General features: G+C 29.8%; 1 protein-coding gene and 17 non-coding genes across 21 annotated transcripts in view; 1 reads left to right on the forward strand and 17 right to left on the reverse strand.

Annotated features, from left to right (window-relative positions):
* Positions 1-24,494, forward strand: part of LOC111679700 (CUGBP Elav-like family member 1) — a 136,737-nt gene that overhangs the window by 97,877 nt on the left and 14,366 nt on the right. For all 4 annotated transcript variants that reach the window (XM_023441304.2, XM_046947630.1, XM_046947637.1 and 1 more), the window contains 2 exons: positions 11,534-11,712; positions 13,965-14,505. In XM_023441304.2, coding sequence (XP_023297072.2) covers positions 11,534-11,712; positions 13,965-14,505 — 720 coding nt within the window. The remainder of the gene's footprint in view (positions 1-11,533; positions 11,713-13,964; positions 14,506-24,494) is intronic.
* Trnan-guu lies at positions 16,871-16,944 on the reverse strand. Its single transcript has one exon. It is a non-coding gene; the product is annotated as a tRNA-Asn (tRNA).
* Positions 17,405-17,478, reverse strand: Trnan-guu. The gene has a single exon. It is a non-coding gene; the product is annotated as a tRNA-Asn (tRNA).
* Positions 17,677-17,750, reverse strand: Trnan-guu. The gene has a single exon. It is a non-coding gene; the product is annotated as a tRNA-Asn (tRNA).
* Trnan-guu lies at positions 18,078-18,151 on the reverse strand. The gene has a single exon. It is a non-coding gene; the product is annotated as a tRNA-Asn (tRNA).
* Positions 18,675-18,748, reverse strand: Trnan-guu. The gene has a single exon. It is a non-coding gene; the product is annotated as a tRNA-Asn (tRNA).
* Trnan-guu lies at positions 19,009-19,082 on the reverse strand. Its single transcript has one exon. It is a non-coding gene; the product is annotated as a tRNA-Asn (tRNA).
* Positions 19,235-19,308, reverse strand: Trnan-guu. Its single transcript has one exon. It is a non-coding gene; the product is annotated as a tRNA-Asn (tRNA).
* Positions 19,625-19,698, reverse strand: Trnan-guu. The gene has a single exon. It is a non-coding gene; the product is annotated as a tRNA-Asn (tRNA).
* Trnan-guu lies at positions 19,944-20,017 on the reverse strand. Its single transcript has one exon. It is a non-coding gene; the product is annotated as a tRNA-Asn (tRNA).
* Trnan-guu lies at positions 20,299-20,372 on the reverse strand. The gene has a single exon. It is a non-coding gene; the product is annotated as a tRNA-Asn (tRNA).
* On the reverse strand, positions 20,535-20,608 carry Trnan-guu. Its single transcript has one exon. It is a non-coding gene; the product is annotated as a tRNA-Asn (tRNA).
* Positions 20,836-20,909, reverse strand: Trnan-guu. The gene has a single exon. It is a non-coding gene; the product is annotated as a tRNA-Asn (tRNA).
* Positions 21,155-21,228, reverse strand: Trnan-guu. Its single transcript has one exon. It is a non-coding gene; the product is annotated as a tRNA-Asn (tRNA).
* Trnan-guu lies at positions 21,468-21,541 on the reverse strand. The gene has a single exon. It is a non-coding gene; the product is annotated as a tRNA-Asn (tRNA).
* On the reverse strand, positions 21,754-21,827 carry Trnan-guu. The gene has a single exon. It is a non-coding gene; the product is annotated as a tRNA-Asn (tRNA).
* On the reverse strand, positions 22,120-22,193 carry Trnan-guu. The gene has a single exon. It is a non-coding gene; the product is annotated as a tRNA-Asn (tRNA).
* On the reverse strand, positions 22,354-22,427 carry Trnan-guu. The gene has a single exon. It is a non-coding gene; the product is annotated as a tRNA-Asn (tRNA).

The raw sequence follows: 24,494 nt of genomic DNA on the forward strand, positions 1-24,494 counted from the left end.
CTAGAACTGAATTAGAACTGAACTGGAACTGTACTATAACTAGACTTAAACTGAACGGAAGTAATAAATATATTTTCAATTTTGAAAAATTTTGTACAGCATTTGGTAGCTCTATCTTGTTCTTTTCCTTGACAGGTAGAAAAAAAAACATAAAGGTTGATGATAATTTGCATAATTTTGCAATTAAACTCATATTACACACACAACTACAACAAAAACGTAGAACAGAAAAAATTTAACATAAGTACGTACATATTTTACAAGTTGCAGACCTCAAATAGCATCTGCTTCACGTACATAAAGTTGCAAAGAAGAAAAAATTTCATTAAAATAGACAGAAAATGCCGAAGAAAACTAAGTAATATAATATATAAAATTTAAACTTTTATTGCATAAATTGAGCTAATTAAATGTACAACAACATATTATAAAATATAGGAAAAAAGAAAAACTGTAGCAAAAAAATCTTAATAATATAAGCAAAACTAAATTACGAAAATACGTACTTACTAAGAGGTTGAACTCAAAAGTTTTTACAAACTTAATAAAATATATAATAATTCAATTCATATATACTAAGACCTTTTCTGTAGTGCCCTTAATTGCGAAAAGTTATAAATTTTCTTATGAATTTCCATAACAAACTAAATAAACCCTAAGTAACATCATTATCAAACAACACATAATTATTTTGTTGTTATTGTTTCTATGTGTTGTTAAGTTTTGCTAAGATAATTGCACAAATTTTCTGCAATTTTGTATTTTATTATTTTCTTTACAAAAACATGTTAACGTATATACAGTATAAAATCGTTGCAACTTATACATACATAAATATTTAAATATACATAAAAGTATTCGTAAGTAATATAAGCATGTTGTTGTAAATTTCCGTTTCCTTTAGCTCTATCTCCCTCTATAAAATTACGCATAGAACTGTGAAAACATATAAACATATTTTCTATCTCTTTAATAAATTTACATACAGGCAAATACATTATTTTGTTGTCGTTTCCTTTTCGTTTTTGCAGGATAAGAGTTTGCATTTTACTTTGACAATATTAACAATTATTTTGCAATAATTTTATTGTTGTTCTAGTTGTTTTTTTCTTTATGTATGCATGTAAGTACATTTATTAAATGAAACAACAAATAATTGTTTCTATTATTTTCAAACTAGTATCTCTACGAGCATAAAAATTAAACTGGGGAACATAACTAGAGTGAAACTATAACAGAACTAGAAATGATCTAGACTAAGCCTAAATTAAAACTAGAACAGAACTAGAACAGAACTAGAACAGAACTAGAACAGAACTAGAACAGAACTAGAACAGAACTAGAACAGAACTAGAAAAGAACTAGAACAGAACTAGAACAGAACCAGAACAGAACTAGAACAGAACTAGAACAGAACTAGAACAGAACTAGAATAGAACCAGAACAGAACTAGAACAGAACTAGAACAGAACTAGAACAGAACTAGAATAGAACTAGAACAGAAATAGAACAGTACTAGAACAGAACTAGAACAGAACTAGAACAGAACTAGAACAGAACTAGAACAGAACTAGAACAGAACTAGAACAGAACTAGAACAGAACTAGAACAGAACTAGAACAGAACTAGAACAGAACTAGAACAGAACTAGAACTGAACTAGAACAGAACTAGAACAGAACTAGAACAGAACTAGAACAGAACTAGAATAGAACCAGAACAGAACTAGAACAGAACTAGAACAGAACTAGAACAGAACTAGAACAGAACTAGAACCGAACTAGAACAGAACTAGAACAGAACTAGAACAGAACTAGAACACAACCAGAACAGAAAGTAACTGAAATATCACTGTAACCATAATATATTATTTCTCTTTGTGTATCTCAATGTGTCTATGAGTATTTACATATAAGTAACTAGCTTTATATGTATGTGTTAATTCATTTTAAAATATGTAAGAATGTATATCGGTCTTGGCCGAACATATTATACCCAACAAAATGGTTTTAACATTTACACAGAATAGGTTATCTGATTTTAGTAGACATACTAGAACATTCAATATAATTGCGGTCTTAAAAGCCTTATTTGGTGTGTACAATTATAGAAGTGTTAGACAAACATTGAAGAAAAATAATCTTACATTTTTATTAAAATTTTATTGCAAATTTGCGATTTTGTGTATCCTGTAAGGATACACAGACGGACGGACAGATCGACATAGTTTAATGGTGATTCCGAGACAATTGGTATGTTTATTAGCAATATTTATGATTGTTACAAACATCAGCACGTTTAAGGCATCAAAATAACATATTTTGAAATGAAGCATCTAAGATATTATTCTTCAATTTACCTAAAGGTAAACATGTTATTGCATATATATAATCACACTAATAGTAGATAGCACTGACGTTTTTAAAGCAGTTAGAAATTGTTTCTGATTCAATGTTTTACTTTGAAAAGTCAACTGATAAATTAAAAAACACTTTTTTGTACCCACACTTACATCATAATCAAGGTGTCACTTGCCGGAAACAAAATCTATAATCTTATTTCTTTACATGTAAATTTATGTGATTTACTCAAAAACATCTTGTTAATAAGTATGTTTATCTTCTAAAAAACAACAACAAACAAAAGTTACTATAACGATATCTTAGAACAGATTAAAATATAGTAAATATTTTGAAAAATATTTAAAATAGAGGGAACTAAAATAAATGCATGTTTATTTATTTGTTTAACAGGATTTAATTTAACTTACAAAAATTACAATTTAAAAAGCTAAAACTATTAAGAAAACATATTCAAGGATACTTTATACACAAAGTACTTGCAAAAATGCTATTAAAATATTTGCAACAGTATATTTAGTAATTTATATATCGTTGCTGCTCCAAAAAATTTTATTCTATAATTTTTTGAATTTAATTTAAAATTTTTATAACACATAATTGATTTTTTTAGTACCATGAACATTTCTAAGCAGGCTTTAATGGGTAGATAGGATGATCCAATAAAAACTTTGAATATTAATATAAAAAGAAATTTAGCAAAATTTCACATGACTATTTTCAGTGCAATTACGATATGTAGTTAAATTTTTCAAGTATATTAGACTGGACTTAAAGAATTATGATTGCTACTAAATTCAAATGCTACTTGACATGTCTGAGAATACGAAACATGTGTATAACTTCATATATATATTTTTTTAATTTTTTAAAATCTCTAAAAATTTTGTAGAAATTTTATAACGATTTTGAGTTCACTAAAATAATGCCACCCTAATTAAAGTATAATTTTATATAAAGAAAACTGAAAATTACAAATATATAATGAATTTCTAATACAAACATATCTTCACAGTACAAATAAGTATACTTAGTGCAAATTTAGATATATCATGTAATTCTAATTCTTAATATGTATATATTTTGTAAAATAATATTTTACTATTCACATTATATGCACATATTTTTACTTATATGTATTTATATATTAAATTAATCTTATTTTATCTTATTTTAAATATTTATACTTTGCTGCAAGTGTTTAAATATTTGAGTGTATTTTAATAACAATATTATCAGCTTAAAAGCTTTTAATATTAAAAAAAATAAAACATTTGTATTATTAATTTTTTCTAAACTTATGTTTGAATTCAACTTAACAAGGAATTTTAATTTTAGTCAACTTTGTTAACTAACTTAAAAAATATGAATAAAGAACTAAAACTGAACTAGAACTGAACTAGAACTGAACTAGAACTGAACTAGAACTAAACTAGAACTGAACTTGAACTGAACTAGAACTGAACTAGAACTGAACTAGAACTGAACTAGAACTGAACTAGAACTGAACTAGAACTGAACTAGAACTGAACTAGAACTGAACTAGAACTGAACTAGAACTGAACTAGAACTGAAAAGAACTGAACTAGAACTGAACTAGAACTGAACTAGAACTGAACTAGAACTGAACTAGAACTGAACTAGAACTGAACTAGAACTGAACTAGAACTGAACTAGAACTGAACTAGAACTGAACTAGAACTGAACTAGAACTGAACTAGAACTGAACTAGAACTGAACTAGAACTGAACTAGAACTGAACTAGAACTGAACTAGAACTGAACTAGAACTGAACTAGAACTGAACTAGAACTGAACTAGAACTGAACTAGAACTGAACTAGAACTGAAACTAGAACTGAACTAGAACTGAACTAGAACTGAACTAGAACTGAACTAGAACTGAACTAGAACTGAACTAGAACTGAACTTGAACTGAACTAGAACTGACTAGAACTGAACTAGAACTGACTAGAACTGAACTAGAACTGAACTAGAACTGAACTAGAACTGAACTAGAACTGAACTAGAACTGAACTAGAACTGAACTAGAACTGAACTAGAACTGAACTAGAACTGAACTAGAACTGAACTAGAACTGAACTAGAACTGAACTAGAACTAGAACTGAACTAGAACTGAACTAGAACTGAACTAGAACTGAACTAGAACTGAACTAGAACTGAACTAGAACTGAACTAGAACTGAACTAGAACTGAACTAGAACTGAACTAGAACTGAACTAGAACTGAACTAGAACTGAACTAGAACTGAACTAGAACTGAACTAGAACTGAACAGAACTGAACTAGAACTGAACTAGAACTGAACTAGAACTGAACTAGAACTGAACTAGAACTGAACAGAACTGAACTAGAACTGAACTAGAACTGAACTAGAAACTGAACTAGAACTGAACTAGAACTGAACTAGAACTGAACTAGAACTGAACTAGAACTGAACTAGAACTGAACTAGAACTGAACTAGAACTGAACTAGAACTGAACTAGAACTGAACTAGAACTGAACTAGAACTGAACTAGAACTAGAACTGAACTAGAACTGAACTAGAACTGAACTAGAACTGAACTAGAACTAGAAATGAACTAGAACTGAACTAGAACTCTATAGTCTAGTCTATAGTCTAGTCTATAGTCTAGTCTATAGTCTAGTCTATAGTCTAGTCTATTGTCTAGTCTATTGTCTAGTCTATTGTCTAGTCTATTGTCTAGTCTATAGTCTACAGCCAATTATATTATTTTTTAAAAAATACTAAGATAGTATTCCACAGGACAGTTTTTAAAATGTTAATTGTGATCCGATTGTTTTAATCATCATCAAGATGTGCATTTCCTTTGTATATCCTCGTGAATTTATTTCAACATATAATGCGGTAATTTGTGAGCTAAATGCAAACCTTTGAAATAGTAGAAGTTGAACAGAAAAATTATATGAAAAAATATTTTTTAATACAAAAAGAGAAAAGGAAACATTTTATATATGAAGAAGTCATATAATGCAAATACGTGAATGATACAATACGAATTTAATACGCCTTAACAAAATACAAATAATTTTCACCGAGTTAAACAAATAATATATTAAAACTTTTCTAGACTATAAAATAACAGATTTTAAATACTTTCTAACCTAAATTATATAAAACATAAACATATATTTTTCACTATAATGCAACTGCGAAACCGACATACATACTGTTTAACTTGAAATCTTCAATTTTACTTGCTATAGTTCATCCTTTATGCAATAACTAAAGTTTCAAACGTTAATGGGCGTTAAAGGAATGTTATGACAAATTTTTATAATGTCATCATATGTTCAAGCCAACTTGACTCAATTTTTTTGTGCGTTTTAGTATGAAAACTGAATAAAAAGTGACAAATTAAATATAATTGCAGACATACAATGTAAAAAATGCATAAAAAGAGGAAAAAATAAAACCTTAGTAAAAATGGAATTCATATGAACTTTATAATAAAAGCTTATAATGGTAGTAATATTTTATTACGAATAGTTTTTTTTGCATAATATACTTTTTTCTCATAAAGTATTTTTATTTTTTTGCTTTTATCTTTTCTTTTACAAAAATAAAGTATGTAATTTCCATAGAAATTTTACCTTTAACATGACCAATTAGTGGCCAGTAAAATGTGAAATTTCGATAATTTGCTGTGTCCTGTATACCGAAATAATTATAAGTTGTAATACTTGATACTGTGCAGTATATACATTATAAGTATATAAATAAAATGAATACAAAGCAGTTTTTTTTCAATTAATGTATTAACATTTGCGATGAAAAAAATCTCATTATTACAGAAGTTAAAAAAGGAAATAAGAAACAATTTTCAAATATGAAAAGTTCTCAAATAATATATTGAAATATACAAGTTCAGATTGCAGTAAAAAGGGTTGCCAAGGTAAAGATCAGACTTGGTGGTAATGAACTAGAACTGAACTAGAACTGAACTAGAACTGAACTAGAACTGAACTAGAACTGAACTAGAACTGAACTAGAACTGAACTAGAACTGAACTAGAACTGAACTAGAACTGAACTAGAACTGAACTAGAACTAGAACTAGAACTGAACTAGAACTGAACTATAACTGAACTAGAAATAAATCTTAACAAAAACTTAGAATTTGTTAGCTTCTTTTCAAAATATCTTTATATTTTACGGCTTTTATATTTCCTTCGATAGAATTCCTCCTGCGCTAAAACTCCCTCAAAATATGCAAACATTTTTACAAAAGGCTTGCTTACAAAACTATGATTTCCATTTTACAACATATACATAGTTAAGTAGCAAGAACAATATAAAATATTGTATACATAATAATAATTATGAGTTTTTTTTAATAAAACAATATAAAAGCACAATATTTTTGTTGAAGTATTATACTAGTTAAACAAATAAATATAAAATGGATAAAAAATATTGTGGCAGAAAACTTAACTACTTATGAATGTGGGTAACTCAACATTAACTAAAATTAAAAACAAACACCTATACCTATAAACAGAAACTATTAAATCAACATACACACATTCAACACACTCACATACTTGAAGGTAAAATACAAATTATAGATGTTAATAAAATGTTGCAAGTTTAGGTAGGAAAGTTATTGTATGAGTTTAACTTTACGCTATTTTTCTCTCTTTTTATACATATGTACATACATATGTATGTATAGGGGAACATTAAATTAACATTATTGGTAGTGCTACAACTTGTAGTGGATATTATAGAGTTTTGTTTTGTGTATTTTGTTACTGTTTCTGTTACCATATTATTGTTATGATTGTTGTTAAACAAACTTTTTAATACTGCTTTTATTACGCTCATTTCACTGCAACATTTTGTTTGTATGTTATAGATGCTTCTGATGATGATGTTGCTTGCATGCACTTTTCCGCCAGCATCAAATATATTAAATACACGTTTACATTTTTAATACACCAACATACATACATAGGTATATTGTGTATGTTATTGTGTTGTATGCAACTATTTGCTTACTGTTCACTGAGTGGAAGATGATGGGCATACAAATGGGCAAAAAAAAAATACAGAAGTTGCTACAAAACTACTACAGTTACAACTGTTTTATAGTGAAAAACCAAGAATAATTTAAAGTGGTATGAAAACAAATTGGAGAAAAAAATGAGCGTTCAGCTTTCAAATTGTATGTAGTGGCAATATATGGTAATCCGTCAGTCAGTCATCCCGTCATTTTGAATTTAAGAAAAAAATCAAATTTATGGAGAAACGTAGGTGCTATTGCATTGAAAAGGGGATCATAAAATGGGTTATGCCCAATTATTTTAGTTATAAATCAGCTTAATAAATGATTTGATATATAACCTAATGTTTCCTTAACATGTGACGTTTTTTTGTATTTTGAAGAATTACTCTATCCAACGTTGTACAGCCATCCGTCTGCCTTTCCTTTAAATTCTTTAATCTAAATAAGTGAAGCAGTTTTAAAAAATATTTAAATTTTATACATAAGCTTTCTATTTTACGTAATTATTTCAGATTATTTACTAAAAATATTCTCAGTTCCAATCAAATTTTCAACAATCATTGACATTTTTATTTATTCTTTCACCAGCCACCCGCTACTGTGTGCATCATCTCAATAAAAAAGTCAGTTTACTGTATTTTTTCCTTTTTCATCAGAATAATGAACAGCCAGTTACCAAATACAAATACACATAAAGATTCATACGTCTGTCTGTCCATAGCTTACAGCAGAGAAAAACTTCCATCATAAATTGTTTGGATTTGTAGATGAATGAGATGGTTAAAATGTTGTTGCAGTTTATGAATGCGTCTATATATGTGTGTGAAGGTAGTATTAAAAAGTTGGATAGGATATTTTACAAAGAAGATATGAGGTAATATTTTGTAGCATCCAATCAAATGTTTTAAGCACTATCATTAAGAATACTGTCATTACAAGCTGAATGGCGAATCGTGTAGTTTTATTCATTATTGAGAACTGATTAATAAATACAACATGCAATGCGTATTAAACTTAGAATTCATCTGTGTGTTAGAAATATTGCTCACGTAATTCACCTCCTATTCAGACACCCTTTTGTAACTATTGGTTTACTGCTTTTAAACCCTTTACCATTGTAACCAGGTATTGTTAGATTTGTCGTTCCATTTGTATAGAAAATTCAATACTTCTTTAGCAGCTTGATATCAAAAAGTACCTCGGTATACAAAAGCCTAGTCTATAGTCTAGACTAAAGTCTAGTCTATTGTCTAGTCTAAAGTCTAGTCTATAGTCTAGTCTATAGTCTAGTCTATAGTCTAGTCTATAGTCTAGTCTATAGTCTAGTCTATAGTCTAGTCTATAGTCTAGTCTATAGTCTAGTCTATAGTCTAGTCTATAGTCTAGTCTATAGTCTAGTCTATAGTCTAGTCTATAGTCTAGTCTATAGTCTAGTCTATAGTCTAGTCTATAGTCTAGTCTATAGTCTAGTCTATAGTCTAGTCTATAGTCTAGTCTATAGTCTAGTCTATAGTCTAGTCTATAGTCTAGTCTTATAGTCTAGTCTATAGTCTAGTCTATAGTCTAGTCTATAGTCTAGTCTATAGTCTAGTCTATAGTCTAGTCTATAGTCTAGTCTATAGTCTAGTCTATAGTCTAGTCTATAGTCTAGTCTATAGTCTAGTCTATAGTCTAGTCTATAGTCTAGTCTATAGTCTAGTCTATAGTCTAGTCTATAGTCTAGTCTATAGTCTAGTCTATAGTCTAGTCTATAGTCTAGTCTATAGTCTAGTCTATAGTCTAGTCTATAGTCTAGTCTATAGTCTAGTCTATAGTCTAGTCTATAGTCTAGTCTATAGTCTAGTCTATAGTCTAGTCTATAGTCTAGTCTATAGTCTAGTCTATCTATTCTAGTCTATAGTCTAGTCTATAGTCTAGTCTATAGTCTAGTCTATAGTCTAGTCTATAGTCTAGTCTATAGTCTAGTCTATAGTCTAGTCTATAGTCTAGTCTATAGTCTAGTCTATAGTCTAGTCTATAGTCTAGTCTATAGTCTAGTCTATAGTCTAGTCTATAGTCTAGTCTATAGTCTAGTCTATAGTCTAGTCTATAGTCTAGTCTATAGTCTAGTCTATAGTCTAGTCTATAGTCTAGTCTATAGTCTAGTCTATAGTCTAGTCTATAGTCTAGTCTATAGTCTAGTCTATAGTCTAGTCTATAGTCTAGTCTATAGTCTAGTCTATAGTCTAGTCTATAGTCTAGTCTATAGTCTAGTCTATAGTCTAGTCTATAGTCTAGTCTATAGTCTAGTCTATAGTCTAGTCTATAGTCTAGTCTATAGTCTAGTCTATAGTCTAGTCTATAGTCTAGTCTATAGTCTAGTCTATAGTCTAGTCTATAGTCTAGTCTATAGTCTAGTCTATAGTCTAGTCTATAGTCTAGTCTATAGTCTAGTCTATAGTCTAGTCTATAGTCTAGTCTATAGTCTAGTCTATAGTCTAGTCTATAGTAGTCTAGTTATAGTCTAGTCTATAGTCTAGTCTATAGTCTAGTCTATAGTCTAGTCTATAGTCTAGTCTATAGTCTAGTCTATAGTCTAGTCTATAGTCTAGTCTATAGTCTAGTCTATAGTCTAGTCTATAGTCTAGTCTATAGTCTAGTCTATAGTCTAGTCTATAGTCTAGTCTATAGTCTAGTCTATAGTCTAGTCTATAGTCTAGTCTATAGTCTAGTCTATAGTCTAGTCTATAGTATAGTATAGTCTATAGTCTAGTCTATAGTCTAGTCTATAGTCTAGTCTATAGTCTAGTCTATAGTCTAGTCTATAGTCTAGTCTATAGTCTAGTCTATAGTCTAGTCTATAGTCTAGTCTATAGTCTAGTCTATAGTCTAGTCTATAGTCTAGTCTATAGTCTAGTCTATAGTCTAGTCTATAGTCTAGTCTATAGTCTAGTCTATAGTCTAGTCTATAGTCTAGTCTATAGTCTAGTCTATAGTCTAGTCTATAGTCTAGTCTATAGTCTAGTCTATAGTCTAGTCTATAGTCTAGTCTATAGTCTAGTCTATAGTCTAGTCTATAGTCTAGTCTATAGTCTAGTCTATAGTCTAGTCTATAGTCTAGTCTATAGTCTAGTCTATAGTCTAGTCTATAGTCTAGTCTATAGTCTAGTCTATAGTCTAGTCTATAGTCTAGTCTATAGTCTAGTCTATAGTCTAGTCTATAGTCTAGTCTATAGTCTAGTCTATAGTCTAGTCTATAGTCTAGTCTATAGTCTAGTCTATAGTCTAGTCTATAGTCTAGTCTATAGTCTAGTCTATAGTCTAGTCTATAGTCTAGTCTATAGTCTAGTATATAGTCTAGTCTATAGTTATAGTCTATCTAGTCTAGTCTATAGTCTAGTCTATAGTCTAGTCTATAGTCTAGTCTATAGTCTAGTCTATAGTCTAGTCTATAGTCTAGTCTATAGTCTAGTCTATAGTCTAGTCTATAGTCTAGTCTATAGTCTAGTCTATAGTCTAGTCTATAGTCTAGTCTATAGTCTAGTCTATAGTCTAGTCTATAGTCTAGTCTATAGTCTAGTCTATAGTCTAGTCTATAGTGTAGTCTATAGTCTAGTCTATAGTCTAGTCTATAGTCTAGTCTATAGTCTAGTCTATAGTCTAGTCTATAGTCTAGTCTATAGTCTAGTCTATAGTCTAGTCTATAGTCTAGTCATATAAAGGAATACGAGTTTCGGCGCTGTCTTGTTTTCTTTTATTCATTCAAGGTGGATAGTTAATGTAAATGAGTAATTTTAAACTTTACTATACATTTGCAACAATTGTAAACATTTTTGCAAATTTGCAACAATTTTTATGCATTTCCGTTTTTTCACGGTACACAGCATTTTTTTATAATTTGTTTGCCAAAGAATTGATGTTTGTTCTCCTGCTTAAATTGTAATATAAAAAAGTTTTTTTTTTTTTTAAGTTAAACTCTATATTACTACTACTGTATTTAAACATTTATTTAAATTAACTACGATTTCTTATGATTAATGTATACAGAAAGAAAAAAATTTTGTATTTACATTCATTAGTTAAAAAAAAAAAAAAAACATTAGTTCTTCTATTTATACAATTTTTTTCTACCATTTCTATTTACAGAGCGTAAACTTTTCGTTGGCATGTTAAATAAGAAGTATAATGAAGCTGATGTCCGACAATTGTTTGCCGGTCATGGCACCATTGAGGAGTGCACGGTTTTGAGGGATCAAAATGGTCAAAGTAAAGGTTGTGCTTTCGTAACATTCGATACTAAACAACATGCCATCGGTGCCATTAAAGTAAGTAAAAATCCGTTTTTATTTTAAAGGCTAAAATGACACTATTTTTTAAATAAAAATTTAAACTTTATAGTTTTGTAGTTATAATTTTGTGAAATTTTCTAAAAATTACTCACGTTATTTAGTTAAACGTGATTTTATTTCTCATACATGATTATTACCAGTCATTTTCACAGCAATTTGTATAGAAGTGTGTGCAAGGCATGCAAATTTTTTTTATAATCTACATACATATACATATATAGACATAAATCTGTTTATGGATTTAAACCTAAAAGTTATTTTGAAATGAAAAGGCTGATACTTAAAAAGTTTAATATAGAAGTTCTTGAAAACGTCACAACTTTTCAATCGAATACCTGAACGTTAATCGAAAATATGGGACTATAAGTGTGGATTGGTGTATATCGCTAAATCTATAAGATTTTTATAGAAATCCAAAATTTAGGAAAAATATTTAAAATTTTGAAAAACAACTTTTAGTCTGCCCTCGTTTCTTTTTAGTTTATTCTCTTGCAGTTGTTTTCTTTTATGTATGTGTTAAAAATTTCTGGCTTGTATGCAAAATTTATTGCCTACTTTTTCACTACGTCTTTTAGCAGTTTTTTTTGTCTTATCGCTTTGCAACTTTTATTGTATTTCGTCGTTTTGCTGCAAATTGTGAGCCATTTCTTTTATAGTCACATTGCATTTAGAGTTTATGATGCACACATACTAGTTTTCATTTAAAATGGACTGGCGTGAGCTAGACATTCTGAAAGTTTACATAACATAGTCATATTGTTTGTAACATTTGCAATAGACCTCAAACGATCTCTAGAAGGAGTGCGAATAAATTTAATTATCTCCTTGGGAAAAGCTTTTGGACTCTGAAAAGGCTTTAGACCCAACTGTAATGTTTAATGAAATCTCAAAACTGAACGAAAAGTCTATCAAGTACATAAGCAAATCAAAATCCTTTTGCTTTTGTCAAAGTTTACTAAGATATCTACGTCGAATATCATCATTTTTAAATCCTTTAGTAATTATTTATATTTTTAACATTTTCTTTAAAAAAAAATTAACTAGAACTGAACTAGAACTGAACTAGAACTGAACTAGAACTGAACTAGAACTGAACTAGAACTGAACTAGAACTGAACTAGAACTGAACTAGAACTGAACTAGAACTGAACTAGAACTGAACTAGAACTGAACTAGAACTGAACTAGAACTGAACTAGAACTGAACTAGAACTGAACTAGAACTGAACTAGAACTGAACTAGAACTGAACTAGAACTGAACTAGAACTGAACTGAAACCTAAGTAGGGGTTCTACGATTCATTTATACTGACTGTAAATTTTTTTTTATTATTTTTTTTTAGTTTTATTGACGTTTGTTTTAATGCCAAAGTAAATTGGAATGATTATTGTGTTGTCACATTTATTAGACACGTTATCGTCAACGATTTTAAAGATGTCTTTAAGGAAAAATGAGAATTTAATTTATGCGTTTTATATACTAGAACTGAACTAGAACTGAATTTATATATATGTATATAGTCAGTGCAATGTAATCGTTCATTTTTTATATGGACATTGTAGTGTTTCTGGTAGTCAAATTATTTAGACTTATAGGATTTAAGCTCGTTTATATTTAAACATTTATTATTTTTTTTAATCTAAAAATAAATACAATGAAAATTCCTGCTTCTATAATGTGTATTAAAGACCGTTTTCCTTATAAGTTTCCTAAACTTATCTCATAAAACAATAACATAGACACTGAAACACACAGTGAAATAGCAAATGAAAACATAAACAAGAAATACTCCGAAAATGTTTTTCGAAAAAAAAATCAGACACACAAACATACAAGCAGTAGCTGCAATCCCTTAGCTGGTAGTGTTTTTGGTATTTGTGGTTGCAGCGGAAATAGTCAACCACAAAATGGTTGTGTAAGATTGCACAGGAAACAAGTAAAATTACAAATTTCCGGTAAACAAAACTGTTATAACAGCAACAACAACAACAGTTGTCGCAAAACAAAAAACGTACAAAATGTGAAAAAGAAAATATCTAAACAAATGATAAAAATATATACATGAAAGCAAACACTTACAAAAGTGAGTGTTTGGGGCAAACAGTACTTACAATTAATTTGTTGTAGTCTAGCCAAAAATTATGTATACATTTATTTAATTTTAACAACAAAACATTTATTACTAAATTAAATTTAATATAAATTCCTTTTTACTTTCCTTTTCCTAGGCCCTGCACCACAGTCAAACTATGGAGGGTTGTTCGGCACCACTCGTTGTTAAATTTGCCGATACGCAAAAGGAAAAGGATCAAAAGAAATTGCAACAATTACAGGTGGGTATCTGTGGCATTACAACGCTTACAACACCACCAGCCCAGACAACAGTCATTGGAGCTTTAGCAGCACCTCCCACAGCGGCCAACGCCTTAAGTCCTACCAATGCCCTAGTGCCAACACCTGTGGCCGCCACAACACGTACAAATCCCACCATGGCTGCCCTGCATGCCGCCATCGCTGCCCCACCACCAACTCTACCGACCGCAACGGGTGCTACAGCTGGCATAATACCCACATCGGCTGCTAGTCTATCGGCTGTAACACCAACAATGTTGGTAACCGCTGCCAGTACGACACATCAGCAAACTTCACCTTATTTAACCACAGCCGATGGCATGTTATCCAATTCGGCAGCAGCAGTTGCCGCAACCCAAATGCAAATATTCCAACAACTACAAGCTTTTGGCTTACAACCGGCACATTATCTACAAGGTGAGTGTTGTAATACATATTTTATACACAAAACGTAGTCAGTATGTTGAGGTGTTTGTTGAAACAAACATTATTTAATTTTATTTTTTAATTATTAAAAAAAATATATAGATATGTATATTTTTTATTTATATGGATTAGGCCATATAAAAATTCCTTTTTCTCATTGATTTCGTTTATTTCGAATAATTATTTTTACAAAATTGTGTTTATCCTTTTCCCCCACCTCCTATTTTGTTATCATGTTTTCATTATAAAAAAACGCCAAGAAAAATCATTATATTTTTCATTACTCTTAGTGTAATTAGAGCGTGTTTTTAGTTGTTTGTTTTGTTATAATTTTTTTTTTGTATTCGAAATTTTTGTTAGTGCTGTAATTTTAATGGGTACTCGTTTGTAATTTAAACCATTTATTTTTTTTTAAGTAAATCTGTTTTAACCTAAAAATCGTTTTTAAGTAGATAAAAGTACTTTTTTGAGTTTTTTTAAACAAAATTAAGCCCTATCTTACAGAACAATATATGAAAAAGCTTTTACTGATCAAAAATTAAAACTCTTTGGCAAAACTAAACTTTAATTAAATAAATATTTCACATAATAAAATATTTCTCTTACTGCTTACGCTTACTTTCCATTAAATCCACAAGCTTTTACTGATCAAAAATTAAAGCTTTTTGCCAAAACCAAACTTTATTATTCAACAAAGCTTTCAGTTTTAATATAATTCGGAGATATTTGTTCTTTAAAGCTGTATTTTTTCTATTAGGAAAAGCTTTAGGTTTTAATAAAATTCATAATTAGATTAAAAGGAATTTTTTTTAACTTTTTAAAAACAATTAAGCCTTAGTGTTCAAAAAGCTTAAAGGAAATATCTCACTGATTAATATGTTTCTATAAAAAGCTTTCACTTTCCATTAAATTCTCGAGCATAGTTTTACAAATTAAAACCATTTTGCAAAATTAAGCTTTTATTTTTAACTTTTTATAACTCACATCTATTTCTTTTAGAAAATGCTTCCGATTTTACTAAAATAAAGCATTATTATTCACACATATATCTTACAGAACATCTTTGCTGTGAAAAAGCTTTCACAAGCTTAAACTGATTAAAACTTAGAAGTCTTTCTATTGGCAATAGCTTTATTATTTCAAATTTCTATCACAAAGCACAATTTCTTTTAGGAAAAGCTTTCATTTTCAATTGAATCAAGCGTTTTCTTATTGCTTAAAATTTTGACAAAAATTAAGTTTAATTATTGAAAAACAAAATACTTTCACTAAATCTATTTAATTTTGTAACCATATTCACAACCTTTATCTTTTTCAAACATCCAACTTTTTCACTTGATAAAAGCGGTATATTTTGCCAATTTAGCTTTATTGTTCAAAAAAGCTTTTATGAAATTTCTTTAAGACATTTTTCTTTCTTTAGATTTTAATTTTTTAACTTCTTAAGATTCTAATTAATAAGCTATATAAATCTTAAAGTATTTTGCAATCTTTTTATCTTCTGAAAAAGCTTACATTTTTAACATTTGACCAAAATAAGCTTTATTAGTGCAAAATCGTTTCACGAAGTCTCTTAACGATTTTTCTCTTTTATTATGATCCACAAGCTTTATCTCATTTAAAACTAAGAACTTTTTCTCTATATATTTTAACTATTTATTATTCAGAAAAGCTTTCACAAAATCTCTCAAAGTTCTTTTTTTCTGGTTAAACTTTCGTTTTACACTAAATTCGAAAAGTATTTGTTATGTCAGCTTTCTTTGTGAAAAACTTTAGATTTTGACAAAATTGAACTTTATTAGGCAAACGAAGCTTTTATGTAATTTTTACAGAACTTTTTTTCAATTCTAATGATAAAAAGTTTTCACCTTTCAATAAGACTTTATTATTATTTTGAGACCTTAGACGAATGGAAATTTTGTTCTAAACATGTATCTTAATCTTATATATTGTGTTTGACTATTTAAAATGAGTACTTTTTCTTAAAATTACAGCACTAATTCATCTCTTTTTACACCTTTCCCCCTATTTTTGTTTAAAATAAAACCTACTTCCATTTTTGTTCAATTTATGCATAATATTTATCTCAAATATGCTAAAATAAGAAACAAATCAAAAACCTAAATCTTTATTTGTATTCTGTTATAATTTTTTATATAGTTTTTTGTGTTTTATCAAATTTAGTTAAGCATTTTTTTTAATCAAACACGTGGAATGTTTTATTGTCAATCAAAAAAATTGTTTGGTAGAAAAATGTCAAAGAAATGCAAATGTTTTCAACTAATCTAATTAAAAAAAGATGATTTAAATTATTATATAATAACAAAAAAAATATAAATTTGAAAAGAAAAATTTGCGCCCCCGGGTGGGCTCGAACCACCAACCTTTCGGTTAACAGCCGAACGCGCTAGCCAATTGCGCCACGGAGGCTATATAACCACTGTGCGTTTATGCAAACATTTAAAATTGAATCACCATAACATCTACATTAAGGGTGGTTTAGTAAAAGAACTATTCTTACTTTTCAGTTTAAACAAAAACTGTAATATGAATTCTTTGGTTAACTTAGTTTCAAAAAAAATTTTAACAAAATTTAGAAAAAAATTAAAAATACACCAAATATTTATTTGAATAAGTTATTATTAAATTATTAAATTAAATTGATAGATTACATAAGAGTTAAGGCATTTTCCATAAACTCTTATTAATAGTTTATAGAACAAATTTAATATAAATATTTGTTTTATAAAACGTTGATACAAGTTAATGAATAACACCTGAATGAAATCATACATATTGAGAGTTTGAATTTTCTAGATAGAGCAACTAAAAGTTTGATGGTTTTTAGATAAAAATACTTTGTAAAAATAAAACAATAAAAATTTAAAAGCGCCCCCGGGTGGGCTCGAACCACCAACCTTTCGGTTAACAGCCGAACGCGCTAGCCAATTGCGCCACGGAGGCTATGAGCCCACTGTTCGACATAATAATACACATATCTAGAGACTAAAAATAAGGCTTAATCCTTAAGGACCAATGATACAGAAATAACATTTCATATGAAAAATTATTTTTAAAAAACAAAATTATCGCATCAATTTTAACCAAATTATTAAATGATTATAATTTGTTGTTAATCTATTTAGTCAAAAGTAGTGATCGCGCCCCCGGATGGGCTCGAACCACCAACCTTTCGGTTAACAGCCGAACGCGCTAGCCAATTGCGCCACGGAGGCTTATGAAAGGTAATAAAACGCAATTTTAAAGGTCAACTTTACATAAGTTCAATAGTAACAGAAATAAAAATCTGATCTCAAAACTTTACATTAGATTGGATTCTGTCACTAGATCAATTTATCAGATCCTCTGTAAAATATAAATAAATATAATGTAAAATAATAACTATAGATATACGAATGTGTGTAACTTTTATATCTTTCGATGACGATCTTTTTTGATTATAAAAGTAGTTTGATCGGCTTGATATCTCTTCTTCTCCTAAACAAATTTTCTTTCACAAATATTAAAAAATCAAATATTAAATAAATATTAAAAAATCGCTGCGCCCCCGGGTGGGCTCGAACCACCAACCTTTCGGTTAACAGCCGAACGCGCTAGCCAATTGCGCCACGGAGGCATATGATCCCGCATGAGTTTAACTTAATTATCAAAAATAATATTATACAAGTCCTTGACATTTTTATCCTTTATTCAGTAGCATGTATTTCCTATTAATTCTTAAACAGTTACAAAAAAAAGCTCACAAACTACCATTTTGGCAAATAAATTTAGACAGTGGATTAAAAATAGTGTGTTTTACATATGCATATGTACATAGTCGGGAAATAAGTATAAGGAAATTATAGGGCCTTATTATAAGAAACGACAATATATACTCAAAAACTGAGACTGATATCAAAACAATATATTGTGCTAAATAATTCGCAATTTCTTAATCGAAATTGATTCAAAACTTTCTGGATATATATCAGGAAAGCTATCTAGAGAAACTGGGTTTAGCTGCTGATGACGATTGACCTCGAGATATATGTATATGCGTATATCCACAAATACAGGACTGGCGAAATCAAGACATAGGACTACTAAATTCAAAGAACTTTTGTTGAATGCTTACTTTTTATATGTATATAAAAAGCAATCGCCCCCGGGTGGGCTCGAACCACCAACCTTTCGGTTAACAGCCGAACGCGCTAGCCAATTGCGCCACGGAGGCTTATGCCCAGTTATGATTAAGTGCTTAAAGGTTTTGTTTGGAACTATGAAAAGCAGCCTTCTCACAGCTGTTAACATCTCAAATTTGGCCAAAAGCGGAATTATTTTTAAATTTAGGACGCGATAAAATATTTAAACGAGATATATTGTAGAAATTAGATTCACCGGAAGTCTAAAACTACTTTTATTTGTGAGTGTGTCGTCCTGTATAATACAAATTGTATTGCTAAAAGAAAGTAAAAATTAAAAAAAAAATCTTCTCGCCCCCGGGTGGGCTCGAACCACCAACCTTTCGGTTAACAGCCGAACGCGCTAGCCAATTGCGCCACGGAGGCGATATGACCACTGTGCACAAATAGTTTCTCAAAATTATAAAATTTTTAATAAAATTTTAGATTTTGTAATTCATGATTTCAATTGCAAAAATTAAGAACTTAATTAGATGAATCTAAATAATAGCATAACGTTTAGAAGCAAAATAAAGATTCGCCCCCGGGTGGGCTCGAACCACCAACCTTTCGGTTAACAGCCGAACGCGCTAGCCAATTGCGCCACGGAGGCGATATAACCACTGTACATTAGTGGTCATATAAAAATATTAAAGTATACTACTAATAGTTAAAAGTGTCCTTAAAAAAATTATCGAAATCCTTCAATTACTAGGTAATATTTGGAGTATTCATTATCTTACTTAGTGTCTAGAAGACACTAAGCGGTCCGTTACCTCTATTAATTATTTTCTAATTCATATCAAAACCATTAAACTAAGCACTTCATCAAAAGCCACATTTCTGAAGAATACTTCCTCAACATAACTATAACTGATCTATAAAGCAGACGTGGTCTATGTTTTCTTCAACTATTAAAAAAATACATGCGCCCCCGGGTGGGCTCGAACCACCAACCTTTCGGTTAACAGCCGAACGCGCTAGCCAATTGCGCCACGGAGGCTTGTTGCCAGCGGAATTACATTCTATATTTTCAGTAAATTTTAAAATTATAAAATAAAATATAATTCGAGACTTTCAAATATATAAATACTTGTAAATATGTTTAAATTTACAGACATATACATATAAATCTTAAAATTCGCCTTTAAGTAGTAATGTGGTTTTCTTTAATCAACAAAATAAAATGTTTCTGTAGACATGAAATCATTTAGATTAAAATTAACTAAATTAATAAAATATTACGTGCGCCCCCGGGTGGGCTCGAACCACCAACCTTTCGGTTAACAGCCGAACGCGCTAGCCAATTGCGCCACGGAGGCCATAAATCTCCAATGATAAGTTATGATAATATATATATACTTTCTTAGTATTTTATATGAGAAAAAGAAAATGAGAATTACAATGATTGCTCATCAAAATTATTTTATGTGAAAAATTTAATTGGATATTATAAATTGTAATTTTTAAATGAAAATATATTTTTGAACGTTTTGAAACTTTCAAAGCTTTCCATATTCACTACGTTATTGGAAAATATGATATAATAGTATTTCAAAAATTAGGAATATAGTGTATATTAAAAAAAACTAAAAACTTATTGCGCCCCCGGGTGGGCTCGAACCACCAACCTTTCGGTTAACAGCCGAACGCGCTAGCCAATTGCGCCACGGAGGCCATATGACCACTGTGCAGTATGGATATAATAAGAATACTATACTTTTTTCAAAATATATTTAAAATATGAAGGACCTCAGTGCCGTACTTAAATTTGCATAATATTATATGACATCCTTTAATCACTTTTACTTCTGAGTCTCAAACTAACTAAAATAATTACGCCCCCGGGTGGGCTCGAACCACCAACCTTTCGGTTAACAGCCGAACGCGCTAGCCAATTGCGCCACGGAGGCTATTTGCCCACTGTGCGGTTATACGGACATTAGAACACAAATCAATTAATTTTTTAAATTTAAAAAATATGTAATAAAAACCAACAAAATTTCCTTTATTCTCATAGCAAAATATGTGGGAATCTGTTTTATTTAGATTGCGTTAATTTTGTTTCTTTAAAGTTAAACTTATTAACATATAAAGAACTTAAACATAATTTATTGTAATAACTTTAAAAAATTTCTTGCGCCCCCGGGTGGGCTCGAACCACCAACCTTTCGGTTAACAGCCGAACGCGCTAGCCAATTGCGCCACGGAGGCCACGCAGCATTTAGTGAACTAATTGATACCCTATTTTTCTTTGAGAGTAATTTGAAAGAAAATGTATTCGGGAATTGCAAAGAAACAAACAACAAAATGGAAACATTTTATTGTAACTAACCCAACAAAAACTGTAAAATTTAATATTTTACTAATAAATAGTAAGCATTTGTAATAAGGACTTATATTATTAAATTAATAAATTTGTTTATTATATAAAAACTGGAATATAAAAAAAGATTCTGCGCCCCCGGGTGGGCTCGAACCACCAACCTTTCGGTTAACAGCCGAACGCGCTAGCCAATTGCGCCACGGAGGCATGTATTTTCGGCCAACAAATTAAAAATTCATTTAAAAATATGAGATAATTTTCAGAAACTCTATGTTCTAAACAATATTCTTAAGTTCGAACAAAATATGACTCAAATGTCTTGATAGATCTTTCATGTCGATTGTAAAAGAACACTCGAAGACACAAAATTTACAAGCTATTATAATATCTTCCAAATAAATTAATATCTAATTTATTGAGTTATAATCAACCAAAAAAGCTTCTTCCGCCCCCGGGTGGGCTCGAACCACCAACCTTTCGGTTAACAGCCGAACGCGCTAGCCAATTGCGCCACGGAGGCTTCGTAACCACTGTGCAAAAATTACAGAATATTAGAAAATCCCGCAAAGTTCTAAAGGACAAAAATCAAACCAAAAGTAATATTTAGCAAAGATTTGAATAAAAAAGGCAAATTTTACTTAAAGTTTACCGATTTAAGATTATAACTTTCTAATTTTTTTTCATACGAATTTTAAAAATTCTTAGGAAATTTTTTATTATATAAAATATTTGCGCCCCCGGGTGGGCTCGAACCACCAACCTTTCGGTTAACAGCCGAACGCGCTAGCCAATTGCGCCACGGAGGCCATATAACCACTGTGCAGTTAAACATATTCTAAAACAAGTTACATATAGTAGAAATATATTAAAGTTAAGTTTATCTTTCATCCACTTCTTTTTTCATAATTTAATGACCTTTAAACTAGATCTAAATGACCGCAAGAAATGTCACAACACCCACCAAAAGACCGGTTTATGAGCTTTTCCCAAGAACCATATCTCTTCTAATGTAGTAATTAAGACCATTAATCCAAACTTTACATAATAACAACTTTCTTTTTCTGGAAATAAAGAGCTAATTTTAGAAAATATTAGAAACGCCCCCGGGTGGGCTCGAACCACCAACCTTTCGGTTAACAGCCGAACGCGCTAGCCAATTGCGCCACGGAGGCACTTGTGTTACGCCCCGGAATTAGAAATTAAGTAAGAATTATAACTAAGTAAAAATGTAAATGTTAATATATTCAAATTATTAAATATTAATTATTTAAATAATTTTTGTAATTAATTTAAAAAATAATATATATTAAATGTATAAATAAAATATATATTCGCCCCCGGGTGGGCTCGAACCACCAACCTTTCGGTTAACAGCCGAACGCGCTAGCCAATTGCGCCACGGAGGCTGATGGCGTCATTGCGTCTAAATGCTGATACGTAACATAGTTTTAACGTAATTTGAACAAAGAATGTGTAATATAACACATAGAACTTTTCTGCTAAAACATACTCACAGATAGGTACTACATACAACTGATTTCTTTAGTCATCGTTATTCTAACTGGTGAATGTGCAAAAAATCCAATACAATTTACAATAACAAAATCTTATCCATACAATATACACAATCATATACATACATACTCTACATGTATATTTATTACAATCGGTTTATGGAAACGAAAACAAAATTTATTTTTAGACTTAAAGCAACAGTAGTATGAGCACCCATGATTAAAACGGAGAATAAAATAAACTTTACTCCAAATTCTAAATATGGAAAAGCACCTGATAACAAAAGTATGTATGTATGTATTTTAATAATACAAATTTATTTAATTTTTTTGTAAATATCGGGATATAAATGTTAAATATATACAAACATCTACAGATCACAAAATATGTTCCTCAAATAATTGTTTTTACTATGAGATTGAACTGAACCAGTTATTGCAGAATTATATCTGAAATAGTACTGAACTATGTTGAACCGAACTAAGTACATATGCAGAACTGAACTAGAATTGAACTAGAACTGAACTAGAACTGAACTAGAACTGAACTAGAACTGAACTAGAACTGAACTAGAACTGAACTAGAACTGAACTAGAACTGAACTAGAACTGAACTAGAACTGAACTAGAACTGAACTAGAACTGAACTAGAACTGAACTAGAACTGAACTAGAACTGAACTAGAACTGAACTAGATCTGAACTAGAACTGAACTAGAACTGAACTAAAACTGAACTAGAACTAAACTAAAATTTAACTATAGAAAATATAACTCTAAACAACTTTACGATAAAATTAAAAGTATTACCACAATTTCTTGAATTAGTTATTTTCTTCTTAAAAGTTTGTTTTTTGTTTTATTCTCAACTAAAATTCTTGTTTAAGAAAATTAAAGAAAATAATTTTACTTTTAAGGCGGAAAGTGCACGAAAAAATATAAATAACAAGAAAAATTTTCTGCGGGCCCTTAACATTTTACATGAACTTTGAGAAAAAACTCACAAAGTTGTTCTCGAGAACAATGGAAGTAAGAAGGAGAAACTAAGCATTTTAAATTTACCTGTTGGGCTTGGTAGTTAAACATATGTAAGGGTATATTATTAAAAGAGACTGATCGTAAAATACATCTACACGGAGAAAATGATCAAACCCCTAAATCAGTAATAAACCAATTTTTAATGGCATATACATATTTTCAATGTCAATTACAATTTAAATTGCGGTTTAATGATCTCTTTTACAATGTTAAAGCTCAAAATTTGTCTGCTATATGTTAACAGCCCAATAATCTTTTTCTGTGTAAATATGCCACAATGGACAAAGTACATACAAAAACTCCTTTGAAGTACTAAACTATAAAAAGAATTTCTGACGATGCAAAAATGTACAAAAATGCAAACTGAAAAACGAATTGTTAAAACAAAACATGAATAGAAAATCAACAAAAAGAACCCAACATTTCTTTGTTTACTTCCTTCTTTTCTACATAAAATACTTTCCACAAGGTAAACAAAGGCGGCAATGGAGGTGGTGGTTCTTCAACGTGCATCAGTATAAACAAAATCTTTGCTGCTTAAGTTCATTTATTCTTGTAAGAGTTGTTATGCGTGTTTAATCACTTGAAAAATGTTTTTGTAAAAAGAAATTTTTTAAATGAATATATAATTTACTATTAATTTACAATTTCAAATATTTCATAGAAATAATTATCTTAAATAGCTGCTTTTAATTTGAAAAATGTAACAAAATATCATAAAAACTAAAGTATATTTTAGGGAAAACAGATCTTGTATGCTTGATCAACTAAATGTTCCAATTATATATTGCCTACTTCAGGGCACTACTTTAAATCATCTTAAACAATACGAAACATTTGCATTTCATACGGACTTAATAAAACTGATAATTAACAAATTTTGTTAATAGTTTAAACAACAACTGTTCGTGTTAGTTTATTTT

The sequence above is a fragment of the Lucilia cuprina genome, chromosome 2, assembly GCF_022045245.1.
Source record: "Lucilia cuprina isolate Lc7/37 chromosome 2, ASM2204524v1, whole genome shotgun sequence".
Lineage (NCBI taxonomy): Eukaryota > Metazoa > Arthropoda > Insecta > Diptera > Calliphoridae > Lucilia > Lucilia cuprina.